Source organism: Dermacentor albipictus, chromosome 2 (genome assembly GCF_038994185.2).
Source record: "Dermacentor albipictus isolate Rhodes 1998 colony chromosome 2, USDA_Dalb.pri_finalv2, whole genome shotgun sequence".
Taxonomy (NCBI): domain Eukaryota; kingdom Metazoa; phylum Arthropoda; class Arachnida; order Ixodida; family Ixodidae; genus Dermacentor; species Dermacentor albipictus.
The window spans coordinates 105,171,484-105,198,213 of record NC_091822.1 but is presented as its reverse complement, the minus strand read 5'-3'; the positions used below and the strand labels follow the sequence as shown (position 1 = coordinate 105,198,213).

Below are 26,730 nucleotides of genomic sequence, written 5' to 3'. Positions count from 1 at the left end.
ACGCATCGTCCAAAAGAAGCCCGCAATGTGCATGTAGCAATATTAGTTATTTTTTTATTTGTTTAGTCATACTGTTGGCCCGGAGGCCATTACAGGGGTGGGGTACAGCACAGAAAATAAATTACATAATGTAAGTTATACACAATGCATGCAAATTATACATCAAATGCTGTCTTTTTAGGCATACACTCATAAAACACCAGAAACTAGTAACAGTACAAATACAACAGCAATATGAGGCGAGCACGCACTCAAGCCCTTTCATGCACAAAGCAAACACTGCGTGCATGCACTGCAGTTCCGCATAGCTGTGGTATGCCACAATGTAGCTACCACTTCCAATACCATGAAGCTGAGGCTAACCTTATCCGCTTTTCAACTTAATACAAGGCAAATTGGGCAGTCTGCTCTTGGTGCTTGATATGTGATAACCACGTATGTTTTGTTAACTGTTTTTTTTTCTTGGGGAATTGGTATTCTCAGCCTTGCTTATATTGCCCTATCAGGCACCACTTCCTGAGCTCAGCTTTTGGCTTTGAGACCATCGTTGAGAATGTTCTAATACCTTTCCATTGGCCATCTTTTGCTTCCGTTATGCTTCAACTTTCAGCTGTAAATGCACATCCACCACAGCGAAGAAAAAAAAAAGTTGAAAATGACTTTGCAATAGTAAGCAGAGATGCTTTGCTTCAAAAAATTTACGTTATGAAGTGTACGGAAACAAACAAAATGAAAAAACAGGAGGCTGACCTTGAGCTTTGGACATCTGTTGGCTAGCTGCATGACGGATGTGTTGGTAAGCTGCACTCCGGAAGCATCCAAGTATTCCAGGTTGGGACAGCGTGTTCCTGTGAAGGGGGAGGAGGTGGCACAATATTAGCAAGAAAAACGAGCTTAGTTTAGATGAAACAATGATGAAAAAGAAGCTTGTGCATCCATGAGTGAACAAGTGCTGCACACAGTTGTGATCATGCTGCTGGGCAGTACTATGGCAATGATCCATTACAGGAAGTCTCTAAATGCAGGCAAAAAAAATGCCTGCCACTCAGAAATGGCCGTGAGATCTGCTGTCGCAGCACTTTGCTGATGATCACAAGCAACAGTGCCAGTGGATAACGGTGGGTGGAGCTATCATCACCAGAAGCATCTGCTAAGCATGCAGAAGGAGATGAAGGTCAAAAAATGAAAGGAGGAGCCGCAGTTACACAGGGCTCACATGCACTTCCACATCTCCTGCAAAGACCAGAGGAAGCTAGCAATGCGCTGGGATCAGGGTAAGCGTCAAGGGAAAGGCATTGGGGAAAGTACAGAGCACGCCTCTGTACACTACTCTGTACAGAAAAAAAAAAAAAATGCAGGGACTTTTAAGGCCTCGACAAGCATTTTAAAGGTTCAAGGTACCATGATGTCTGGCAGCTTGAATGCAAAACATTGTCTTAAACAATAAGGAAACATGTTATTATTGCACATGAATTTAAAAATTCTCACTAAGCCTTCTTTGGTTAAACCACCACCCTCCCCCACAAGAAGATTGCTCCCCAGTACAAGGATGCTAGGTGGATCAGATTGGCTCGCACAAACTTTGTGGTCAGATACACACATGAAATCCACTAAGCTTAGCCAAAAGCAAGACCTTTAACCACTAAACGAAACTTAATGGTTTTTGAGACATTGAATCTGGCAGTTTCCCATTCCAAGAATTCAAGGAATGCTACAAACTCCGTAACTGGAACAAAGAAAACAAAATTTGTGGTTTTACGTGCCAAAACCAAGATATGATTATGAGGCACACCACTGTGGGGGACTCCAGATTAATTTAGAGCAGCTGGAGCTCTTTAACGTGCACCCAATGCACAGAACGTGACAGAACGTGAGTGCCTTCGCATCTCAACCCCATGCAAATGCTGCTGCGGCGGCCAGAATTCGATATCGGGTTTTCAGGCTTAGCAGTGCAGCGCCGCAGCCGCTAGTATTGCCACCCCAGCGGGTGCATGCAGTTGCGACAGTCCCTCAGAATCACAAGCCAAGAACCCAACTTTGAACTGCGTAGACCTGATGACAGGTTAACCATACGGACAAGGACAGATTTTAATACTAACAATAGTGAACGGGCCAGTTAGAAAAGCATGCCTCTGGCAGCAGACACGGACAGACAGAAGAAAAAAGAAGCGTTGATATCTTCCACTCGCAAGTGATCCAGTCTGCATACAGTAAAACCTCGTTAAACCGTGCCCACTTAAACAGTAGTTTCGTTTTAAAGGTAGTAAAGTCAAATCCCCGACTCAGCGGCCATTGAACATAATGTGTTTTGTATCCGCATAAACCGTACCAGCTTATTGCGTACGTATCGGTTAAAACGTAGTGTTTACACTTTTCGTCATGCAAAAATGGCATTGCGTCGTCTCCATTGGGAGGCCTGGCAGAACAACAAGCCTCAGAGTTCAGAACAACGGCCTCCAAGTACCCTGTGCGTTCGCACGTGAAGCCACATCAACATCATTTCGGCGGCGTGCCAGAGAGCATTGTGGCGTCGTGTAAGCGAGGTCTCATGTCATGCCGAAGCTCGGATAAAAAAGATGCCGGATGCTCAGCATAGAAGAAAAATTAGACATTGTCCTTGCTATCGAACGTGACACGAAGTCAGCGGTAGCACGTGACAGGGATCTGCTGTTGACTACGGTGTGTGGCATTTGGAATGCGAAAAAGTTGCTCAACAGCACTGCTGCGACCGTGAAGAGATGTCGGCTACGAGGCTCGACTTTTCACCAGTGTTGCCTCTGTTGTTGCTGAAGTGTCGGCTAGCAACGACACGGAAAGCGACAGCACGGGCGATTCAGGCTCAACAGTGGCAGAAGCTGCGCATTACGTAAGCCTCGTGAATGCAATCGTCGTGACGAGAATAGCACCCCGCAACTTCTGCAGTGCTACCGCGTGCGTGCGCGGAGAATACGTAACGCCAACGAAGAATCTGCCATGCGAGTGTTTGCCAAGAAGAGGGGGGGCTGGCTGAAAAGCTGCCTCGCAGCTTCAGTAAGTTTGAGGCCGCTGTCGTCGCTGCTAGGCCACCGCGGCATCAAACGAAAATAACACTTTTGTCACCGAAGTGAATAAATACTGCATGCTTTTTTCCCTTTCATTGCACTCTCTCCGAGTTCTGTTTTTGACAGGTAAGTGGTCGATCTCATGCTATTCCGGTTAAACAGTACTACTGTTTAGTACGTACTTTTTCCAAGCTCCGACCAACAACGGTTTAACGAGGTTCCACTGTTTATGATTACGCTACAGTACTACGATGAGTGCCAGGGATACATAACTTGCACAATGTACATAAAACAGAAAAATTGCAACACCTACTACTTGATACAAAATAATCAGAGATAGAAATAATGCAAAAAGCAGATTCTGAAGCAATAAATATATTATGCTGCCAAAGCACTCAAAGTTCCCGGACAAGGGAAGCAGCAAACTTATTTACCAGGCCATGGAATGAATGGAGCAAAACAAACTGGAACACCACTTATGCAGAATTACTTGAATGTGCAATGTGCCGTTGCACTATTGTATTTACTCGATTACAATGCTTCCTTGATTGTAATGTGCACCCGATTTTCACCACTAAAAATGAGAAATGCAGTGTCCTTGATAGTAACACGTACCCCTGCTTTCATACTGTACTTGAAATTAGAAATGCAATGCCCTTGATTGTTTACCCATTAATTTTTCATGGTAAGAGAAATCGTAAATAGTAATGTACTTTTTCTATCTCGGAAACATAAAAGCTATTGTATCTAAACTACAGTAGAGCAGCCATCACCCATTATCCGTTCCGGAGGCCTCTTTATCGCTGTCAACTGGGAACGCAACAAACAAACAGACTATCCAGCGCATCTCATTTTCGATGCAGTGCGAGGCATTTCAGATGGCGTACCATGGCAGGCCAACTGCAATAAAATCCCGATAATTTGAAATCTCGTAATTCAAATTCACGGATAATTTGAACTGCTCTGTTGGTTTTGGCAAAGTTCTCTGTCATTTTAATAGAGACACACTGCTGCAAATTCGAACTACGAAAACCGCACAACAGTTATTTCAAATAAAATTTTTTACTCTCATGAACAACTTTTTGTTTTGAGACCAAACATAAGCGAGCAGAGCGGCATGCACCTAGCGTGCGCTTGATCCCCGTTTATTCTCTATTGTATAACATGCAATATATACACGCAGGCGAATGCGCAACATACAAAACTGCTTCAATCGCGCAACACCCTAATCACAGCCGGCTATCAAACAATAGAGAATAAACAATAGAGAATTATAAAATAGAGAATAAACAGTCGAAAGTTTGGTGCTCCCCTTGTTCCCTTTCGTCCTTGCTTGTTTGCGCCCAAGTGATCGTACTTATGGTCTACTCAGCAAACCCAAATTATATTGCAGCAACCAAATGTATTTCCCTTTGCTGTTGGTGTTAATTGCCAGAAGCAACATGATTAGGCCGCTGCCTATCATTTACACCAGCAGCGAAGTAGAATATACTTCGTTACTGCAATATTAGATCTGTGTTTGCCCGAGTTCTGCACTGCAAGGTGGCTGCATCGTGCTGGGCATTCACATTTGCAGCTCCGCTCATCCGGTGAAACGTCCAGGTTACTTGCGTTTACCGGAATACCCGACGCTATTTCTCTTTAGTTTCTTATTCTGGTGCCAGCTAATCTCCGCCTGGCTCGTTGCAAGCTGCATTCACAGTTATCACCGCCAACCATATTGCGACAAGCATTTTCACCTATCTGTTTCACAGCGCATGGTGCCATTGGAAGCATACTGCACGCTTTTAATAGGCGATAACCCAAACGTGGCACCATTCCCTGCTGCAGGCTGCGATCGTATGATACTTTTGTGGGTACTATATCTCATGTAAACAAGAAAAGGTTTAAGGTGCGCACAATTGAGAACAGGAGCCTCCCGTCTCAGGTGAAAATGCCGGCGTGCACTCAGTTTCTTATTCCGGTACCAGCAAATCTCCTCCCCGGTCATCGCACGTCACATTCACAGCTATCGCCGCTAATCCTATTGAGATAGGCATCTTCACCGATCTGCTTTACAGTGTGTGGGGCGTACTGCTGGGGGAAGTGTAGTGGACACTTTTAGTGGGCGATAACACAAATGTGCCACAGTTCCCTGCTGCAGGCAGCGTGATGTGAGCGTCACATTTTGTTCCAGCAGCATCCGGCTTCGCTCACCAGCTCAATTTCATTTTGGTTTCCTGTCACTGTCCTAAAACACTATACAACAATATGCTTCTTGGGCCGCCCGTGCCTCAACAGTTCGACGCGCGTCGGCGTCTCGTGCCGCAACGATTCAAGCAATGCTTCAAATTACGTAGACATCAACAACAGTTGAGCCTGGGAAATTTTTTAGTTTCTTCGGATTGTATGTTAGTATGTCTTTTTACATATTTTTTTAAACATATGAATGTGCTTCTGCTGTACTATGTAGCCCAAGAAAATTATGGAGCATGCCGAAAAGCTACAGCAGCTTTGACAGATTTGTATGTGGATCGCATGGATTACTGAAATTTTGTATGCCAAAGAGAATAGTTTGTCACCACTGCAGTTTTGTCTTACTCAAATTTAATGCACATGTCATTTCTTGCAAAGCTTTCTGTAAAAAAATAAGAGTTCGTTAAAATGAAGTAAATATGACATAGTGCTTAGCTAGCCACTAAACTTTGGGCTGTAAGAATTCAGTATCTGAAAGTGAACGTTAACACATGCCAGCAAGCTTGAAGGCACGCATGCACATTGCAGTCCTTTGCTTTTCCCCTTTCCCATCTCGCTCCAGCCTGTTCGCACAACAACGAGACTGCTTTACAGTGCATTTGACAACGGAAGGGAGCAAATGCTGAATACTTACCAATGGCCTTAACTGCCTTGTGGTCGAGCATATGCGATGCTGTGGCCAAGTCCAACCAGCGTAAGGATTCACCACAGCGGCTTAGAAGAGCTCGCAGGATGGTAATGGTCAAGGCTGCCATGAGAGAATTAACAATACCTATCAACACTTGCATCACGAGGTGGTCTGAAAAGTGCAACTGGCGTCAAAAGTCTACGCACCGAGGAATGCGAGAGAAAGGTTAGTATTTCTGCAGCCTGGTACTATTAGGACTTCCTGCCTGTACTAGCACACTCGAGAAAGGGCCACACATATGTAAGAGCAACGTCCCCATACTGACAGCACTACATTTTAAAATGACGAAACAGAATGTCACCGTTTTGGATTCTGAGCGCAGGGCTTACAGTGTCTGCAGACATTGCCGTGAAAAACCTTTAAGTCATAGGCATACCTAAGGCCAGGGATGGCATGGAGAACGACAGCAACCACAAGTGCCCTCGCTAACCAAACCTTAGCAGTGGAGATAGTGACAGCGGTAACTACTAGATGAGCGCCAGGTGTGTGGCGAGCACGCATTAACAAATTATATGCATTATGAAAAGAATATTGTTCACTCCTTTGGTAATAAGGGAGCAGAAAAATCGAACTGGAACGGCATGCCCCCATGTAAGGACCACACCTTGTCAGGATAGTAAAAGAAAGAAGAGCAGTCTTTATACATGTATACAGTGTGAACAATTTCACTGGCAACAGTTACAAACTGCTAGGAAATTCAATGTTTGCTCAGGTCCTGCATAAGTAAACTTTTGATGCCAGCTGTACTTATAAGTTATCACACCTCAGCTTACTTTGGCAGCTTGCAGCAATATGGATCAATTTGGCATGCATATTAATATTGGCCAAGATGCCTCTTGGCAGGCAATTTGTTCATTTCTTTTTCCTTCTTCTCAGGTTATAGAGAATAGGCGTTCAGATGACTGAGTGACAGTACTCAGCAATAGGAAGTGCACCTATCTGCTCATTTGTTTGACCCTGTCCAAGGTTTAGTGATGGCAAACATATTTCCAGTACAAGCATGTGTGTGTTTGAGAGAATTGACGGGCATGTGAACGCACGAATAAATCTGGCCCTTTCTAGTACTTATTAGACTGAATATGGCAAATCAATTCTGCGGTATCCCGCAAGGTGGGGGAAGAAACTCGTATGGGTCTCCTATGTACCATAAAAACCGGAATATAGGTCGAACTTTTTTCAAAAAACCATCGCGAAAAGTCGACCCTCAACTTATATACCGGACAGTGGCGGAAAAACTACGGAAGTCTTGCAACAATGGGCGGATGAAGTAAACAGCCGCCTTCGCCATCGCCATCATCAGCAGCGCGGCGTTGGTTCTTTATTCTATGGCGTGGCGACATTGTGGCACCGGCATCTTGCGTTTCCACTGTCGCAAAGTTATAATTAATTAAAGGCTGCATTTTCATTTTGTTTCAAAATGAGTGGAAGCCGACGTCAATTCACCATCGCCTTCAAGAAAAAGGCGATTGAGTACGCGGAAGCCCACGGAAACCTGGCGGCACAGCGCGAACTTGGAGTATCCGAAAATAGCATTCAGTAGTGGCGGAGGTAAAAGCAACGTATTGCAACTCGCAGCAACCAAAAGAAAACGTCATTTCGTGGCCGGATCGCAGCGGACTGCAGAACTGGAAGGCAAGGTTGCGGAGTCCATTCGAGAGCTGCGTGTAAGATCGCTGCCTGTTGTTGAATGCATTCGTTTGAAAGCGGTAGAGATCGCACGCGCCTATGGACTGGACAGCGAGAAGCACTCGTCATCCGACTCTGTTCAAATGTGTTGCTCTGATTCAGAGTAGCGCTTGCGAACTTCGTGCCCTTCTGTGTACTGTACACCCGACGAATTTTTAACAGTATCGCGCGACCGTCGACCCGCGTGTTTTTCAGCACCTTTTATCATCACGTCACGGAGCGGCGAAATAGCGAAAGTAAGGGCATGTGTACAGATGCACGTATCTTGTTTGTTTCGCTGCTCAACGCTGTTAATACGGTGTTGACAAGCATGCGGGTCAATGGTCGCGCGATACCGCTAAAAACATGGCCAGGTGCACATGCGAGCAGCATTTAAGGGGGGATGAGGGTCTTGAAAACTTTTTTTTTATTTCTTAACGTATCTTCCTGAAAATTCGCATGCAGATATATCTTTCAATGCTGATTCCAAATATATATTCAGATTTGATATATCCCATTTAGAAATGAAGATATCGCAAAATAACTTATCCCACATAGGTCTTTTGTTACGGGCCATTATGGTAATTTCTTAATTAAAAAAACTAGTTTTAAAGAATAGCTGTCATTTCCAAGGACCTACTGCACATCCTAAAGCTAAAGAAATTTTTTAAAAGTCATCATATAGGTCATGAATGAATATCAAAGTAGGAAGAAAAAAACAATGCAGGAGTAATTAGCTTACACCTGACCTAATTGCTAGTCTATTTGGTTTAATGAAAAATGGAAAGCTTTAGGATGCAGCCGAGGTTTCACTGAAAAAAATGATACCTAATTCAATAAAATCAGTTGATGCAAACATTATGAAAAGTTCCGTAAGGCAAAGGCATTTGATCGAAAAAGCAAAGCTGAGAAAATTGCATTCAAAGTTTTGCTTACTCTGCCACTTTTGTTTACCTATCACATGGAAAAATTTAATGCTTTAGCATGCAGCCCAGTCATTACTGAACACAATAACACCAAACTCACAGAAATCTGTTCATGTAAAGATTGTGAAAACTTCTGTATTGCGTTGGCCTTTGACAAAAAAAAAGCTCAAAAAGTCACCTGCTATTTTCTATGAATCTGCCACACATTCACAAAAGTCCTGGGCAGTAGTCCTGGGTTCTGTCAGGCTTGTGTTTCTTGGCCATCCTCTTCTTCACCTTTTCAGCGTTGGTGTGACTTTTATCAGACCTGCACAGCCTCTGCTTATCTTTCTCAAGGCTCCTACGAATGAGGCAGCTCCCAGGACTGTAACCAAGCTGTGCTGCAACAGCTCTGCTGGTTGCTGCCATTCCTTGGTTGAAGCGAGAAACTGCTTCTGCAACAGCTCTTTCAACAGCCAGCAAAGAGTCATGCGTGTTCTTGGAGCTTTGGCTCCAAATGACAGAGTGTAGGCACTCAATGGCGTTCTGTGTCATGCCATCTTTGCAGCGCTCCAAGAGGGCCTCGTCGCCCAGCCTTGCAAAGATTGGCTCAAGAGCAGTGCGAACGTGGCCTGGCAGAGGGTTTTTGTGTGGTGACGGCTCCACTTGGTTCGCCAAAGCACGATTGAAGGCACACCACGAATCAACCCCTTGAGGACAGCAACTGTGGTCTGGGGCTTCATCTGTCGAGGTCATGTGCAACAGCGTGGCATGCACTGCCTTTTTCATGCCTGCAACGTCGTGGCTGTGGCTCCGCAAGGCATACCCATAGTAGTTTGTAATTTTCTTTATCTTATCTTGGGTGAGGTTGCCCTTTCCGCCAAGAGATTCTCCTTGTGCCTTCTTCTTCTCCACCAAGTTGCGAAGAGCCGTCCCCATCCGCTTGTGGACATGGTTCAAGCAGTCTTTCTTTTCAATGGATATATATCCATACACTTCTCCTGAGGTCAATGCATGAAAGGTGCGGCTATCACCATCAGAAAGTATAGTTGTGTACCGCAACCCATTTTTTTCCAGAGACCTGTTGAACAAAATGATAGCTGCTTCAGTCTCCATCCGGCCGGCATTGCAGTCGATGTTTTTCATGCACTTGTGGTTCATAGCCCAGTCACCGTACCCATCATCACTGGGATCAGGTGCCCCTTGGCACCCACGACAGTACCTCGAGAGCACAACATGGTCCAGTACTAGGCCAGTGTATAGCTCTATGATGCAGCCTACTGCAATATTTGAATTGTGACCACGTGTTTTCCATGTGCCATCAAATATGACATCTACATTTCCTGGTGGATTCAGGAAGTTCTTGTACATGTCCTTCACCACTTTGACGCTTGCTGCTTCTGTAGCAGTAGCTACTGCCTGGCAAGCTTTCACCATGGTGTCCATATGCCCCCTGAAAGTCTTGTGGTGAAGTCCTCGGTGAGAGAGGTTCATGGTGGCACAAAAATCTGCTAGGGCAGTCGCTCCCTTGCCTATACTTTGAATTCCCTTCATTGCCCGCAAATTGACTTCAAAGGGCGTGATGTTGGATTTCCCGGGCACTCGTGGCGACGAGAAGTGCCGCTCGGCGAAATCGCAATTTGAGCATGTGAGCTCCAACTTCACTGCTAGGCCGTATTCTCTCTCACTGCACTTTGCGAGTTGGAGAGTGGTCATCCCACACTTGCTGCAGCTTGTGGACACAAACATCTTCTTTAGCACTGAGAGATCAACGATGATGTACTCTGTGCCGCGATCGTCATCTTCACTTGCTGTGCCGACGTTCATTAGCTCGAACTTGCGGGAAGTCGCGGACTGCTTCGCCAATGAAGTTTTAACGTTGTCTGCGTAATTTTCGCGCCCCGCGCACTCCGCCTCCGTGAAAAACACCGTGTCGAAGCGTTGAGCACGCGAGCTCGGTTCAGCCGCGTCCGTCGGCACCGAAGCGGCGTGCGGAAGCGCCGAAGTCAACGTTAGGCTTAGGTCAGCCGGCTCGGCCGCTTCCGACGACACGGAATCCGAAGCGACTTGCAGCGTCTCAAAAGTTGGCATTTTCGACGGGCTTAGTCCAGGCGCATCCACCGGCACTGCACAGACTTGCGGTAACGAAGTTGACACTGATCGGCACTGTCCAGCCGCGTCCACAGGCGAAGCTAGCGTCGACGGGGTTTGTTCAGCCGCGTCCACCGGCGAAGCTGTTGTTGGCGAGCTCAGTCCTGCCGCATCCACCAAGGGCACAGCAGCTTGCGGCATCACCGAAGCTGTAGTTCTCGACGATGTAGCGCTGTTCTTATTCCATGCGCGTCTCTTTTTGCCGACTGCTTTTCGCGTGCTTGCTTTCAAGCGCGCGTCTCGCGCCATCGTGACACGCGGAACAAAGCCACCAGGCACGCAAAAGCAAGAAATTCGTGGTTAAAAGAAGCGACCCAATAGCCAAAATATCTAGAAGAACGATAAAGAAAAAGGCAGAACGAAAAATACTAGGAAACAAAGAGGAGCTCGAAAAATGACGTGCGTCCAGGCGAAAGCAGACGACGTGAAGGAGTCGGACAACGCGGCCGCGGAAGGCGAAGCATACGTCACGGCCAATCAGAGGGCTGCGCCTCGAGGAGGCGCCCGGTTCACCCAATCAGCGGCTGTCTCGCGACGATTTCCCGCTTGAGAACGGGTGCCAATCCCTCCGCTGCACGAGGGTCTACAGCGTGCCGAGGGGCGCCAGAATGGAGAGCGGGAAACCAGCTTTCAAACGAGACCAAGATGGCGCCGATCGGTACGCGTCGCGCGGAGCTACGGCAGCTTGAAAATGAGGCAAATCTTCGCGCTTGGCGTTCAATTTCGGCTCACCGACGTTTATAAATTACCGTTTATTTTATACTTCGAGTAGGAATTGCGCCATAATATTTTGTAGAGGCATAGTTGGGACATTAAGGACTTCAAAAACGCAATTTTTGAAAATTGCCATTTTTGACCATTTTTCGCGATTTCAAGACCCGCGTCCCCCCTTAAATAAATATTGTCACCATTGTGCAACCCGCTGAGTCGCATTTGTTTATAGGTAAGGGTGTCATGTCTTTCGGTACTTTTGCCACTGAAAAAGATTTTTTTCATTTTTAGAATTCGTTAGTTGGGGGATCGACCTATATTCCGGTCCAACCTATAGTCCGGCTTTTGCGGTAGCTTTGTGTTACAATTGGGTGGATGACAATTTTTCCCTTCATTTATTGTCAAGCTCTTTCCACAAAAACCATTAATATAACCATCTTGCTCAGAAGATTTTTATCTCCCTTATCACATTTGCACTATTTCCTTACTTATAGAAGATCAGATGTAAGCAACGGTGGGGCATCAGTTATATTGAAACACTGATATCACAACCATCCTCCGTTGTTCGTGTTCCTTTACGTAAGAGGACAACATTATGCAAAGCTTAAAAAAAGCATAGAGTTTTACGAGTGTTAAGTGCAGTTGTTATTGCTTTAACGGTTACTCATACATTTTAAAGTGTGAAACTTTACAGAGGAGAAACAAAAATATCGCGGTTCAAAAGGTGAAGAAAATGAACGAATGATGTCTTACGCTTTCCTTGGCTGATTGAGAAGACCCCCGTGAAGGAAAGCCTGCATTGGCCCCTCCAGAGGCGCTCGGCAAGTGCTTTCCATCGATGGCACACTAGAAGATGAAGCAGGCAGGCACGACAGTGAAAACAACACATTGTTCCGAGTAGCCCCAACTAAATTTAGTCAAAACCGAAGAAGTTTGCGCTCTATTTAAATTGAGACAACCACAAGACAGAAGAGCTCCGTAGCAACCCCTTAAAAAAAGTTGTGCTCGATATCAAAGGCCAACTACACTGACATTTCAGTTTGACTAGTTAGGTTACAAATCAGTACTAGTACAGTAGAACCTCATTCATATGTTCTGAAAAAAAAAAAAGGATGTGAGAAAAGACATACTAACAGGGAAAATTACGTACGACCCGAAGTAATAAAAAAATTTGACAAACTCAACTATTGTTGACATCTTGTGTAATACGAAGCATCGCGCCGATCGTTGCGGCACGAGACGCCGAAAAGCGTCGAGCTGGTGGTGCTCTGGCGGCCTCGAGGCGCGTTATGTTGTTTTCATATTGCGTGGTGTTTTAGGAGGGTGACGGGAAACCGAGATGAAATCGAGCTGGTGGGTGATGTCTGATGCCGCCAAAGTGAAATGTGATGCCCACATCGCGCCGCTTGCAGCAGGGAACGGCGGTGCATTTTGATTATCGCCTACCAAAAGCGTGCAGTATGCTACCAATGGCACTGCGCACCCCACACTGTAAAACAGACAGGTGAAGATGCATATAGCAAAAGGTTTGGCGGCGATAGCTGTGAATGCGGTGTGCTATGACCCAGGCAATGATTTGCCGAAAAACTGAACAAGAAACTGCGCGCTGTTGTTTTCACTTGAGATGGGTGGCTATATACTGCTCCCGATCGTGCGCGCCTCGCACCTTTTCTTGTTCACATGGGATCTAGCGGCTGGAAAACACATACGATCATAGTCTGCAGCAAGGAACGGCGGCGCGTTTTGGTTATCGCCTATCAAAAGCATGTGCTATGCTTTCGACGGCACCACGCGCTGTGGAACAGATAGGGGAAGATGCTTATTGCAATAAGATTGGCGGTAATAGCTCTGAATGCTGCGTGTGACCATTCTAGATGATTTGCTGGTACCGAAATGAGAAAAAAAGTGCGCGTTGGCGTTTTCACGTGAGAGATGGGGGAGCGAGTATTGCGGTGAAGCTGCTGCGGAGAGCAGCTATATACAGTTCTCGATCGCATGCGCCTCGCTCACTTGTTTACATGGGATCCAGCGGCCGGAAAAAGTTTAATACGATCGCAGTTTGGCCGGAAAATTTTGCTTTCCGGGAACGTATGAACTGGTAACAAATGAGCCTAACTTTATTGTGTCATTTTTTGATTTCTCGATTGTGAACGTTGGCACCAGGAAAACGTACGCAACGGGAACGCATGAATGAGGTTCTACTGTACATACTGTCAAAAAAGTTCTCCTACAGCTGCAGTAGGGCTGATAAATGTGTAATTTTCTTAATAACACACTTTAAGTAGCTGCTAAGTGGATGACGCAGGGACTTAGTGGTCAGTGGGTATGAGGGATGATGCAGGCCCCAGAACATGACTTCGAAGATATGTTGCAAGCCGTGAGTACCTCTCTACCTCAGAGGTCACGCCGAGGAACAACACTGGTTCTTGACGTTCTGGTTTTGTGTCATTTCTGGCCAGCAATAGTGGCGGCACTCCTTCAGTTTTCAATACCGAAAACGTTTGATATTTCTGCAAGCTTTTTGCAACATATCTACTCATACTTCAAACAAAGTTTTGCCTGAAGGATACCTTATATATGCACTATCTGATATGTAGCTCTTCATGATTAACCCATGGCCCTCAGTCCCCAGCAGCTGCGGAGCACCTGACCTGCAGGTCATGCAATGCGCAGGTTAGATAACCGTTGGACCATTAGGGTTACAGAAGTTGGAATCGGTTGCAGCAGGACAGGGGTGATTGGAGAGAGCGGAGAGGCTTTTGTCCTGCAGTGGACATACAATGTGCTGATGATAATGATGATGATGATGATGCAGTATTAAATTTAATTGCAGTTGACCTTTACAGAGGCTCTGAAACACTCTTTAAGAAAGGTGTGGACTGTGTCTGGTACTGATGGGCGTTATCTTGCAGATCTCTTTTAAGAAAAGTTTTCCAATGTGACTTCCCAAGAGTTATGACCCATAGCACCCCGCAGTCGAGGCCTTCTGGCTTGCATTGGAAGGTACAAAACAGGGAAACCACACCTCTTTCAATGATGACGCGTGTCCTGATGTCAAGCCAGCCGAGAACCAAGAGTAGAACATCGTCCGGAAGGTTCTCCACATAGCTTGGCGACGTGAATGACGTCAGTGAACCTGCATCTGTTCCAATGTCTGACACGATATCACCCCCTTCTCCATGACCATCAGGTTTATCCTTCAGCTGCATTTAGACACAAACATGAGATCCACTGATGCAAAATAGACCAAGATTAAAGGGCAATAGAGATCGGGTACAGTACATCCAGTTACCTACTAGTGAACACACCAAGAATCAATAGGTACTTCATATGAATTGTTGCATTTCAAGTAGAAAGTAGTTATCTGTCTTCATGTAAAACAAAAATGGCAGTAACTGCAGGTGATTAAACTTCAGCTGTCTATGTGTATGGCAGTATGAGACTGGTGGGAAGAGATGGCAAACAAGCCACCTGCTTCCCCACTCCCCCCTTTGCACTGGACTTGCATGTAATGTTCCTTACATGCTATCTAAATATTGAACACGTTCACTGCAGCAGCATTTTTTGAAGTCTGAATTCCTCTGTGATGACCCACCGGGGAGTCACTTGCCACATTCCTCTGGTGCATCGTGACCCACCGGTGAGTCTACAGTTCCCTTTGTAACTTCCTCAAAGTGCAGACAGACGGTGCCAGTACACGTAAAACCAGCAGCAAGAAGAAATTTTCTCTCCTCCGGATTCTAGCAAAAGATGTCACTCGCACACTGCAGAAAAGCCCTGCATGGCCACAAAGGGGAATAACTGGCAATGACCAAAAGGGCCATAGTTCCTTAAGCATACACACCTCCTCAGCTGCTGGTGCCATAACATCAGAAGCAGGAACTGTGGAAGACGCTTCACAGAGGTTGTCGGAAGAAAACAGTCCTCCAATCCAGGACTGACTTTCCTTGCCTTCAGCCTCAGCTTCTGGCTCCTTTGAAGACACCGCTGTCACTTCGGAGGCTTCACTGTGTGCGTCAGGTCTCAATACATCAGGTTGCACTAAATATTCAGGAAGGGACGGCAAAAGATTGCCAAATTAGCAAAGAACCATTTAACAAGCTCTTGCTTGCACAAGGGTGCATTTGGTATTGTATAAAGGTGGGACCTCATAGCTCTCATAGGAGTTGTAGAAAGGGGACCCTAGAATATATATGTTTTATATAAACATAATGAGTGTGTGACGGAAGAGAAATAAAAAATTTGCAACAGTAATAACCTATTGTGTCTTCATTGATTGAGTGACGAAAGAGCAAAAGTTAATTCAGCTCTGCCTGTTAAATTTACAACGACCAAAACTTCGAAAAGGTACCTATGCATATTAAGCAGTGCTTTTAATTAAGCAATCGGATAACTGAAGCAATTTTGCATGTGGTGTCAGGGTCGAATTGCTAGAAGTCAGCTGGAATAGGGCTCATGCTTACGCCTGTGCACCACTACTTTGTCTGGTCTCTGCCCTTTCTTTCCTGCCTGCACTTGAATGATCTACATTTGCTCTGGCACCTCTACCAGTCAAACCCGTAAAATGCAAAGTTTGACGGCACAGTAATTGAAGCAAACAAGCAAAGAAAAATTCTGCCATGCTGCTGCAGCCCACCTGACAGTGTTGCCATAGCAACACAAAGGACTTCTAGTAAAGTGCCCAATGGAAACCCACCTTCACAGGTAAAAACTTTGTTCAGCATTAAAATTAGGTACCTGACCAAGTCGGAAGGAACATTACACTGTTTTAAGTTCCTACAACACCTTTGTTCACAATGGTACTTAAAAAATTAAATTGTGGGGTTTTACATGCCATAACCACAATCTAATTATGAGGCATGCAAGTGTGGACTTATTTTGTCCATTTGGAATGCTACAATGTGCGCCTAAACCTAAGTACGCGAGCGTTTTGTATTTCGTCCCCGTCAAAATCCCAAGATGTCCAAGATGTCCCATCAAAATCCCTAGACGTCGAGCTCAGCAGCGCAACGTCGTAGTCACTGGAAGACAGTGGTGAGTCAACACAAAATGGCAGTGGTAATTGCAGGATGCATTATAATGCATTTCACCATGTGACTCAATCTCAATTTCCTACTACAATCGAACACCTCTACGACGAATGCATCAGGAATGGAATTACTCGCACAACGAAAAGAACTCGTTTGTCCTGGCCAAATGACCATCTGCAATGTGCACTGTGAACACCCCTACAGTGAAGACTATTCTAAAGAATCTGACTGCGCAACTAAGACATACAGGTGCCACCACAGAGTGGAAGGATCCGGACACTACAGTGGCTATGACGGCCCCTCCCCCACTGTTTTCAACCAGCTGATGATCTTCTCAGAACTGACGAATGGTGACACTGTCGAGACCATCAAGAATGGGATGGAGCCGAAGGTTGAGGAAGACTGCAGTGTTGAAGCTCCTGTAGACTAACCAAGAATTTTGACTTGGCAAGCATAGGACAACTTGACACTCTGCAGCCTGTATCTTGCATTGCTTCCAAATTTTTGCCGCTGAGCATGCAGCAAACTTTGTTGCCATAGTGTCGGCCACAGTTGCACATTCCGTCAAACCGAGTGCGCAGAAGAAAGAATTAGCAACTTAATTCACTAAGTATGTACGAATAGACTTTCGCTAAACAAAGATTTTCTTTAGCTGAAAGTGCTTAGGCTGCTCTAGAGCGAGCAGTTCGGTTTGCTACCTTTAGAATGAAGTAACCTGTATAATGAAGGATTTGGGAGGTCCCAAGCACTTCGTTGTAGAGGTGCTCGCCTGTAGTTTGTTGCGTGTCCAGCATTTTCAATATGCTTGGCAATGGCCTTTGATTGCGTATGTCCTTTCGTTACCTCCTCCCGATGGTGTCAGAGGACTCCTTGCATATTTACAATTTTATCACTGTATAGAGACTTGTACTTGGTGCACATGACAATATATGTGACGCCAGGGAAGCCCAAAAGATGTACGGCATTTTTCACATTCACAAATGACGGCAGCTGACAACACGGACCACACCAACAGATGACTTGGTATCTGTGCCTTACAAAATTTAAGTGTTAATGATGAGAACGAGTGCCAGTCGCAAACTAGCAAATGGTGCAAATTATGCCTGCTATCAACAGATGGTACTGCTGATGCATCTTTCCACTCATTCATGAAGCAGGCAAGACTTGTTTAAGGGCTCATTCACACCAACGACTTGAGAAGGTCATGCAACCTACTGCCACTGGTGACCAAAACCAACTCAGGGCGACCAATGTTCACACTAGCAAGTGCGGCTGGTCAGTTGCCACACTGAAATATCTAGCGATATACATTTTATGCATGCAATCCCATAGCCCCGTAAAATAAGTGTCAGCGTATACAGATGTCCTGTTCCGGCGCATCTGAGTGGTTCAGCAGTTTTGCAACTACAGTCGCGCTACTGAAAAATTGAGCAGCAAGCGACTGGCCAAAAATGATTGCTCTTTGAGAAAAGTGACCATTTACGACCAACTTCATTGCGAAACCACTTTCAGTCGCTGGTGTGAATGAGCAATGAGCCTTAAACGTGCAAATAACTCCGACTCCATTGGTATGTGCACAATATCACTATTACCTTTACTGCAGCCAGCAACTTGATTCCCTTTAGAATGTTTTGTAGTTCTATGAAGGCCCGCTTTTTTCCCTTCTGAAGCTATAATAAAAAGAAGAATTGTTAGGGGGATGGCAAAGGAGCTGCGACAGGTTTTAAAATTAGAGAAAAGTAACAGCAATAACAGACAACTTACCAGAATCGCACTTGACACTCCCTTGCTGCTTGGGCTTTGCTCTACCCTAAAATGCAAGATCAAAAAGCGGTCAGAGGGACGCAAATGTTGAACTACTACTCAAAGCAGCACAGTCAAAGCTTGCAATGAACAGTGTAGGAAGTCGAGAATAAAAATTACAAGTGGTGTCAGAAGCTAGATGACTAATGGTCTAAAAGGATTAAGTTTGCACGCTGACCAAACTTTCAAGTTAATGTGCAGTCTTTGTCAAATGTCTCAAAGCCACACACGTTCGACGTCATGGGTGTACCGCTGCAGCCCCCGTAAAACTTTCGTTGCTCCGAAGTCCCAGCAATTTCACTTTCGTGGCTGCCTCGGCCGATCAATGGCGAGCTGGGAATAGCTCGCAGCTAGAGCACAAGAATTTGACTTTTTTTTTTTGTTTACCTTCGTCGGCGCAGGCTTTTCACTCATTGTTGTCGTGACGGCTGCTCCGCACTCTTGCAGCCGTCGACCCGTTTGGCCGTGGTCACTGAGACGCCCCGGTTTGCCTCTTCAGTTCGCTTTTGTGCGCAGCCCACTTCGCTAAGCAAGAGCTGGACAAGTAAGAAAAATAAATCGCGAAATTCCGGCAGGCTTTAGCACTTCAAACACAAAAATGGAAAGATTGTCGGTGATACTAGCTGCACCGATTAGATTACGACCCTAGTCTCAATGTGCGACTCACTGAAGACTGGTTAAACATGAATGTTTCAGCGATACGCTGACATAGTCATATCTGAACGAACACCCGTGCTCTATTTAGAGCACCGCGTGTTGAAGGCAGCGGCTGCAAATGACGAATCGTAAAGCAAAGCAGAATGATGCACCAGGATTATTACAAGGCTCTGTGCTGACCGAATGTGTGCATCACTAAAGATTAAGAATGTTGACCCGAAATGACAGAGCCATGCATGGGACCCACTCGCTTTTTGAGAACACTGTCAACGCTTATTACTAGAAACGCACGCCAACTTCGCGCTACCAGCTGAGATGTGGTTGCCAGCATTTCTTCTGAAGTCGCGATGATAATAATAATTTTCTTAAAAACTTAAGAAACACAACAACGCAGTGGCTAAACTACCTACTGCGTCTAAAAATTTAAACTATCCAGTTAAAACCAATGTTTATAAAATACAAACATATTAGCATGCGTTGAATATTTACTTTCGTTTCGTTTTCTTCAGCACTTGCCGTACGTGCGCACGGCTGCCGCGGTTCCGTAATCTCACGTAATCCTGAATCCTTGCTTAAAAAACATGGAGGAAAGAAGCCATAGAGCATACCATAGAGTTTCATAGAATAAGTATGAAAGAAACAAAATAGGACATATCCTGACTTCACGTTTTCGAAGCCGGAAAAGCAGCCACGCAGCCATGTTGACGTGCCATCTCCCATTGCGCTTCCAATCAGTTCGACGGAACGCATAGGCGCGAGCTTTGAACTTGCATTGCTACGAGCCGCCAGAAGTGTGTGCTGCCGACGCGCGCCAGAACACAGTCTAAGGAACTTCTGTAGGAGTTTTAGTGGAGCAGACAAGCTCCTGTGTTTTCCCGAGGCACGTTGAAGAAGACGACGAAGAGACGCACCGTGATTACTTGAGTGTTTGTTTTGCTGGCTGACACTCACACTCAACAGACCCTAAACCCGACCTTCAAGCTTACAGACCAAGCTCCAAAGTCAGCTTGTCTCGCGAACAGGATGTGCTGCGAGAAAGACAGGGTAGAAAATTCTGATCTCATTTTTCAAAGGTCGAGAGCAGCATCGAGAGCTTCAGCAGCGCGGTTGCTATGACAACGATGACGTTTGGGGTTCCAGTCCCAGTGTTTCTTCGTTAAAAACAGCACTTCCGCCACACTTTCTCCAATACGCCCGTGCAGGCCGGGGCCTCTCCTACGCTTTCCTGCCTCCATGTTTAAAAAAAGTTGGCACTCAAAGTTTCTAAATAAAAATATGTTTGCGCCGTTTGGGGCTTATCTTGTCCCACAACAATAATCGCCATCTATCTTGCCCGCATTTCCTCGCGTTAACACTGCGCGCCCGGTACTTTCAGGTCATCCAAAAATACATTTTGCGCGGCTAGTCGGATGATATTACTGAGTAGATTTCTTGTTTGGTTTTTTTTTCTTCTTCTATAGCTGAGTACGTAACCTCGCCCTCACGCGATGCAGGCAAGCTTTAAGAATCAATTGGTTCGACTGTCTTCCACTGGGTTTCTCCGTGCGCTCATTACTGCCGTTGTCGAGTCGCTCCTCCAGAAATTCAAGAGCGACAAACACAAGAGAAGGGCTGAGCAAGCGCAGAAAGCGGTGAGGTCGCCGGTCTTGCCTTATATGCATCGTGTAACCCACAACTTAAAGAAGGTTGCAGGTAGACATGGGGTGCTAGTCGTATTCTATGCGCCACGCAAGCTCACCCAGCTCTTTCCTCGCATTATTTCTGATGGTAGCCAGAAGCGTGGTTGTCGTAAAGTACATGCCACGTCGTACACAAGATGTGCTACCGGAGTACCGTGTATGATTTTCCACTGTCTTGCGGTAAACATATGTCGGTCAGACTGCAGGCGATGCGTAACTGAGCGTGCGCGGGAACATGAGCTGTCACTCAAAGGTAAGGACGGAGCACATATTTGCCTAAGCACTGCAATTAGCATCCGTGTGTGCCACGACTGGAGAAGTTGCGGATTCTTGGAAGAAGCAGGAGCACCACTGGCCGCTTGTGCTGAGCTTTCGTGGCGGATGGACGTGCTTTTTGGGGCTCCGTGTTGTCGACGATTTTGTGCATGCTTTGAGCTTGCTTCTGGTTTTGATTTGCCCATTTTTTAGCCTTTAAATAATAATTGGGTAGTTTTCATTTCTTTCTATCTTCTTTGTCTTTCTTTTTTTTCCCCTCTTTTTTTTGTGTGCGCAGGCGTGTTTTGTGCACAATTGGTTTTGCAGAATAGTCAGAGCGTCCTTTCGCGTCACGTGCTGCAACACGGGTGACCGGGTGGGACATTAATTCTTTATAGTCTTTAATTAGTAGCTTGGAAGTGGCAAGACTAACAGCTATTAGTGGTTTTACTATGTATGTGTTGGTAGGAAAGTCAGAGCGCGTGGCCGCGTGGTTGAACACTTGCGAAACCGTGGCATAAACGTGGTGGGACGTTAAGTCCTTACAGACTTTAAATAGCAGCTTGGAAGTTGCAAGATTAATAGCTATTAGTTGTTATATTGTGTGTGTGTGTTGGTAGGAAAGTGAGAGCGTGGCCGCTGAACATGTGCGAAAACGTGTCATACCTTAAGTCTGTGCGGCATTGATTGCTTTTAACTGGTTGGTGAGAATTACTTTGCGACATTTTGAGGATTTAGATCCTGTGTGTATCGGTTTTCGCTAGAAGGCACGTGCTCTGCATTGTTATTGTAATATAGCATTATAGTATTTGCAGGGGAAAAAGCAGGGCAAGAAAGCCGGGAAAGCGTGAAGTGTGCGCGGGGTCCCTCAAGGCAGATGAGGGTACGGATGAGAATGGAGAGGGAATCGAGTCAATCGGCACACATTGTGATGTCGATGCGAGGCTGAAGAAAATCCACAGCTGCACGGGAGACAGAGTTTTCTCAGTACTGGCATGGCAGCACGCTGTTCGGCAGATATGCAGTCAATAAGCCTTGCTTTCATAGAAACATTCTAGCATCTTGCATGGCGGCCGCTTGCAGGTGAAAGGAGGACATCAGGGGCTGATACCAACATCCTCTAGAGCACTTCAGGCCTTCTGGCTGTACCCTCTCCCCTTGAGCTACGTCACGCAAAAGAGGCCTACATAGAGAAGACGATAGCGGGAACTTTTGAGCTGTGAAAAGCCAGAGCGATCGCCGCTTCCTCCACCACATGGGCAAACTTCGTATAAACAGAGGTTACATTGACCAGGTTGCTTCCCGCGTCTACCACCGAGAGAGCGAACTTATCCCCACTGTCATATCTGGCAGCATCGACAAAGAGGGTATCTAGTTTCTGCTGATTGATCTTTTTAAGGATGGCTCTCGCAAATCTTCTACCCTCGTTATGCACTGGGTGGATGTTTCGCGGGACGGGGTCAACCATGATGTGAGTTCTGGTTGCCCGGGTCAAGCTAACTTTGGTCGCCGGTTCATGTCGGGGTTGGATTCCCGCTTCTTCTAAAATCTTGATCCCTGGCTTAGTGGATGAAAGTCTCATTATTTGAACCGCTGTGTGAGCTTCTATTAGCTCATCGATGGTGTTATGGAGTCCTAGCTCCAGCTGCTTCACAGTGCTTGTGGACTGCGGAAGGCCGAGCACGCACTTGAGGCCGCTTCTGATTAGGGAGTCGAGCTTGGCCTTTTCCGCTTTACCCCAATTAGGGTACGGCGTGATGTAGATAACATGACTCAGGCAGAATGCTTGATAAGCTCTGACCAAATTGTCCTCTTTGAGACCGCCTCTTCAACTTGAGACGTGGGCTACAACCCTCAACTATATTTATAGTGTCCGCAAGCAACGTTCCTTCCCTCTTTCTCCCATACCGGAGCCGAGGTCGGCGCTTTTCACAGAGGCCGCTTCGGAAAGACGTGACGAGCCCCACCATATAGAGCGCAGCTCTTCGGCGCCCGTTCCTGCATTGAGCGTCGGCGTCCCTCATCGTAACCAAGCGAACGAGCATAGCGAAGGATGAAAGAGCGAACGGGGAGCGCAGCGGGGGATGAAAGAAGGCGATAGCGAGGAAGAAAGTGGAGGAGGAGGGTGCAGCGGAAGCATGAGGAAAGCTGAGGAGGAGAGTATACGGAGGAGAAAAGCGGAGTGCCGCACGAGACGTGCTCCACGGCAGCGACCAGGCATGAGGCGAGCGTGTCCACCGATACCATATCTGGAAACAAAGCGCTTGCGTAGCGTACAACTATTCAAAAATTTTCTATTCTAATTCTGCAATTGGTCAAAAACTCTGCGCTTGGTCAAAAACTTTTTTGGACCACTTCCACTTCACCTGTCTGTCAGGCGACATCACGAAAACCGCGATAGCTCCCCATCTGATACGACGTGTGCACACTGATTATGCATGATTTGAGCGAACAAAAGAAAAAAATAGTTATTTCTGATTCGACGCCTTTTCGCCATGAGCCCTCGGCTATTGGTCAAAAGTTTTTGGGCTGCACCCACTTCACCTGCCTGTCACGCGACGTCACAAAACAACGAAAACTCACTGCGTCAAAGTGAGGTGTACGCGTTAAAGATGCATTAATATGCCGAACGAAACTGATTTTCTATTTCTGAATAGCCGCAGGCTGCCTCGTTCCGAAAGGAATAAAAGATAGCTGCCACCGATCACTCAAGCACTGCAGTGCCTGAGCGATCGACAGGTGCGAAAGCCATGGCTCTCGCACCCTGCCGGAGAGCATGGGTTTGTTTGCGTGTAATAAAACTGTTTGCGTGGCCATGTAACATTTTCGAGCACTTTCGGCATCTTTACGACCTCGTTGTGCCAACGCTTCTTTGCTGAGGATCCGTTTTAGCGTCATTCTTAAGCTTCCGTTGCATGCCGCCGCTATTGTCGACGAGCCACCGCAAGCTAAGTGAGGGAAAGCGGACCAATCGCAGACTCCGGCACCACCCTCTTCATCGGGTTATTGATTTTCAGTGCAGTGGTTCGGCCCCTCCACATGAGCCTGCTCCTCGCCACTTGTGAGCCAATTAGACAAAACAAGCCGCTCACTGTAGGCAATGTTATTCGTTTTTCAAGCAAACAAAAAGTGAGCTCCTATGAACGAGGAGAGTGTTTGATTGGTGTGTTCAGACAACCCTGTGGGTGACCGCCCGAGGCTTGCGTTGGTGGTTACGCAAGTTTGACGTCAGGATATTGGAATAAAAAACATACCGGAATAGTTTTGCGTTACAGGGCTCAGGCTTCGGACCCGGTGCGAAGGCGCTACTTCGCCTGCGCCGCCGTCGCAAGAGAATGCGCTTTGAGCGAGCTACGCGTTCCCATGTTCACGCTTTCTTTCTGAACAATGAGCGACGCATCCGGTGGAAATGCTTCGCCGACTAACTAAAAAAAAAACAAACAAAAACTGCTAAGCGAGCTGTCCGAGCAGACGCTCAGAGCCGCCGTTCAGAGAGAGGACTCCGTCGTTCAGAATCAAATTATTTGTCACAATATATCGAGAATTCAAAACACCTAAACAGCTGCGCTCAAAACTCGTATTAGGTAGTCTTGTAATCGAAGGTGAATTCTTTTTCTCCTTTTAACGCGATAACATTAAGGGACCCGTGTCGCAGAAAATCAGGCGTCGGTGTCGACGTCGGCAGAGTTGCCCATTAGCGAATAATGCCGTTTATATTTAGGTATAGATTTATGCCACCCCTTGCTATATGACATGCGGTACGACATGCTTGGAAACATCGAATGCTAGCCATCTTGAAGATACCTAAACTACAGCTTGACATAGCTCTAGCTGCGCCTAGCCTGCTCAAGCTGTATCAAGCTAGCTGATTGGAGGCGCAAAGGGAGATGGCACCAACATGGCTGCATTTCGGGCTTCAGAAACATGACGTCAAAGCCTCTCCTATTTTGTTTCCTCCATGGGAGTGGAGGATGCTTTTTTTTTTCAAGGCCATTGGGGGTATATATATATAAACAACCTAAGGCTTTCGCCTTAATATAAGACAAGGTATGAGCAACTTTAGGGATAGAATGATGTGGCAATATATCCAGCATATACTGCATGTCATATAGCAAGGCGTGGCATATACATATTGTCGCAACGTCAAAAACAGGGGGTCGTAGAGCACCATTCGGGAGGCACAGCGCCAGGTCGTTTTTTACATTACGTTTTTTTACAAGTCGCGCAACCGCGACTTCTCCTTCACTGCGCCTTGATAAAAACGCTCACGCATGCTCGCATTCTCTTCTTTTCGGAGTACAGGCGCGGCATTTGCGTCCCCCCGAAGGTAGCATCGTCCCGACGCGCAATTTAAGCGTATGAGGGCGGTGTGCAAAGCACAGAGCAACACAGGCAAAAGAAAAAAGAAAAGCGAAATTTAGTTCGGCGGGTACGGCTTCATCCGTACCACATGCACCACTTCGGGTACGTGCTTGCGACGACAGGAGCTATTGTCACTGTCAGGAACGGCCTCGTAATTTACCTCGCTCAGGTGGCGGATAACTATGTACGGCCCAAGGTACCATCTTAGGAGTTTTTCTGAAAGCCCACGACTGCATGCGGGTATCCAAACCTATTGGCCTCGAGCTCCACCACTGGAAAAGCTGGCGCCACCGTCGTCGTGACGTGCTAGGAGGGATCACGTGGACATAGCGGCCGCGTCGGCTGCTTCGGGAGCGCCGAAGCGAGCTGAAAACGAGTTCAAATTCCCTCGTACGCTGCGGTTTTCATTTAGTGGCGAAATTTTCCCGCTTCGAGTGTCTCCTTTACAACGCTTGAAAGCACTACAATAGGTAGTGGCTGCCTTTGAAGGCGCGCAACATGGTAGGCTACTGCTCGGTGCCGCAGGGCCGGACGCACGTGACGGAGGCCGGTGTCGGCCTTATTCACACGTAGCCGCAGGACAAGAAGCTGTGTGAAGCTTGGCTCGCGATACATAAAACCAGCAGTCATCGGCTACAACTCGGGTATGCAGCAAGCACAGACGCGAGGAAGATTTGTGCTACGGCGCCCGGTCTGCGATGTTCTCAAAACGCGCACTGAGACGCTCGCCTGAGTCCGCTGCCCGACTAATCATGACGGTTTGGTCTATGAACTTGTCGATACTATAGATACTGCCAAGTTCAGTGGAGTGGAAAGGCAGCGGTGAGAAGCACATTTAAAGAAAGCATGGCATATAGTCATGTTTGTGTTATGAATTAATGCACTGGATTACAAAAAAGGAGCAGCGGGAAATTGCACGCTGAGAACGCCGATAAACATACAGTGCGACGCAACTCGAGAAATAGTATTGAAAGGTCAAAGAATTTAGAAGAAAAAAAAGATTGCATCGTCGCGACGGCACATCACAGTCCCCGTAGGCGTCGAAGTCTCTACAATGAAATTATTTTTGAACAGCTCTGATAGCGCCCACGCAACAATGGTTGCCTGTATACTGTCAAATGCTCATGTTCTGCGGCCTAAAGCTCATGGCACGGTGCGAAAACGCGCGCGCGGAGAAAGCGAAACAGTGCGCGGACAAGCATGCAGACGCGCAGTCGGTCGCTGCGAATCTGCGCGATCGCTGCATTGAGGCTTCATTCTATTACGCTCCATTTAGTTATACAAACACTATAAGAACATATTTCACATAGTTTGCTCTCGGCGTTTACCTACCTTTCACGCAAGAAGCCGGTTCGGGAGACTCCATCGCGTCGACCGCGCGCAGTGGCGTTCACTGTACGTATTCGGTAAAGAGATAGCGGTTGTAAACGATTGTGTGCTTTCAGCTTGCCCAAGATTATTATTTAGACAGTAAGAAACTTCTCTCGTTTCGAAAGTACTTACAGAAATGTCCGGGAGAGCTCGCGCGTGGTGTTTTCAGTGAGCGCT

The 26,730-nt window shown here is 46.5% G+C and overlaps 1 protein-coding gene across 4 annotated transcripts in view; it reads right to left on the bottom strand.

Moving 5' to 3' along the window:
- Positions 1 to 26,730, bottom strand: part of LOC135919497 (putative RNA-binding protein EEED8.10) — a 75,632-nt gene that overhangs the window by 45,358 nt on the left and 3,544 nt on the right. For 2 of the 4 annotated variants that reach the window (XM_065453362.1, XM_065453365.1), the window contains exons 1-9: positions 18,897 to 19,171; positions 18,617 to 18,765; positions 18,191 to 18,236; positions 18,019 to 18,096; positions 15,241 to 15,437; positions 14,422 to 14,599; positions 12,150 to 12,242; positions 5,911 to 6,024; positions 751 to 848 (exon numbers count right to left, since the gene is read on the bottom strand). In XM_065453362.1, coding sequence (XP_065309434.1) covers positions 751 to 848; positions 5,911 to 6,024; positions 12,150 to 12,242; positions 14,422 to 14,599; positions 15,241 to 15,437; positions 18,019 to 18,096; positions 18,191 to 18,236; positions 18,617 to 18,643 — 831 coding nt within the window. In that variant the 5' untranslated portion in view covers positions 18,644 to 18,765; positions 18,897 to 19,171. Of the gene's footprint in view, positions 1 to 750; positions 849 to 5,910; positions 6,025 to 12,149; positions 12,243 to 14,421; positions 14,600 to 15,240; positions 15,438 to 18,018; positions 18,097 to 18,190; positions 18,237 to 18,616; positions 18,766 to 18,896; positions 19,227 to 26,730 lie in introns of those variants that run through there. The other 2 variants (XM_065453364.1, XM_065453363.1) reach the window with 2 other exon arrangements.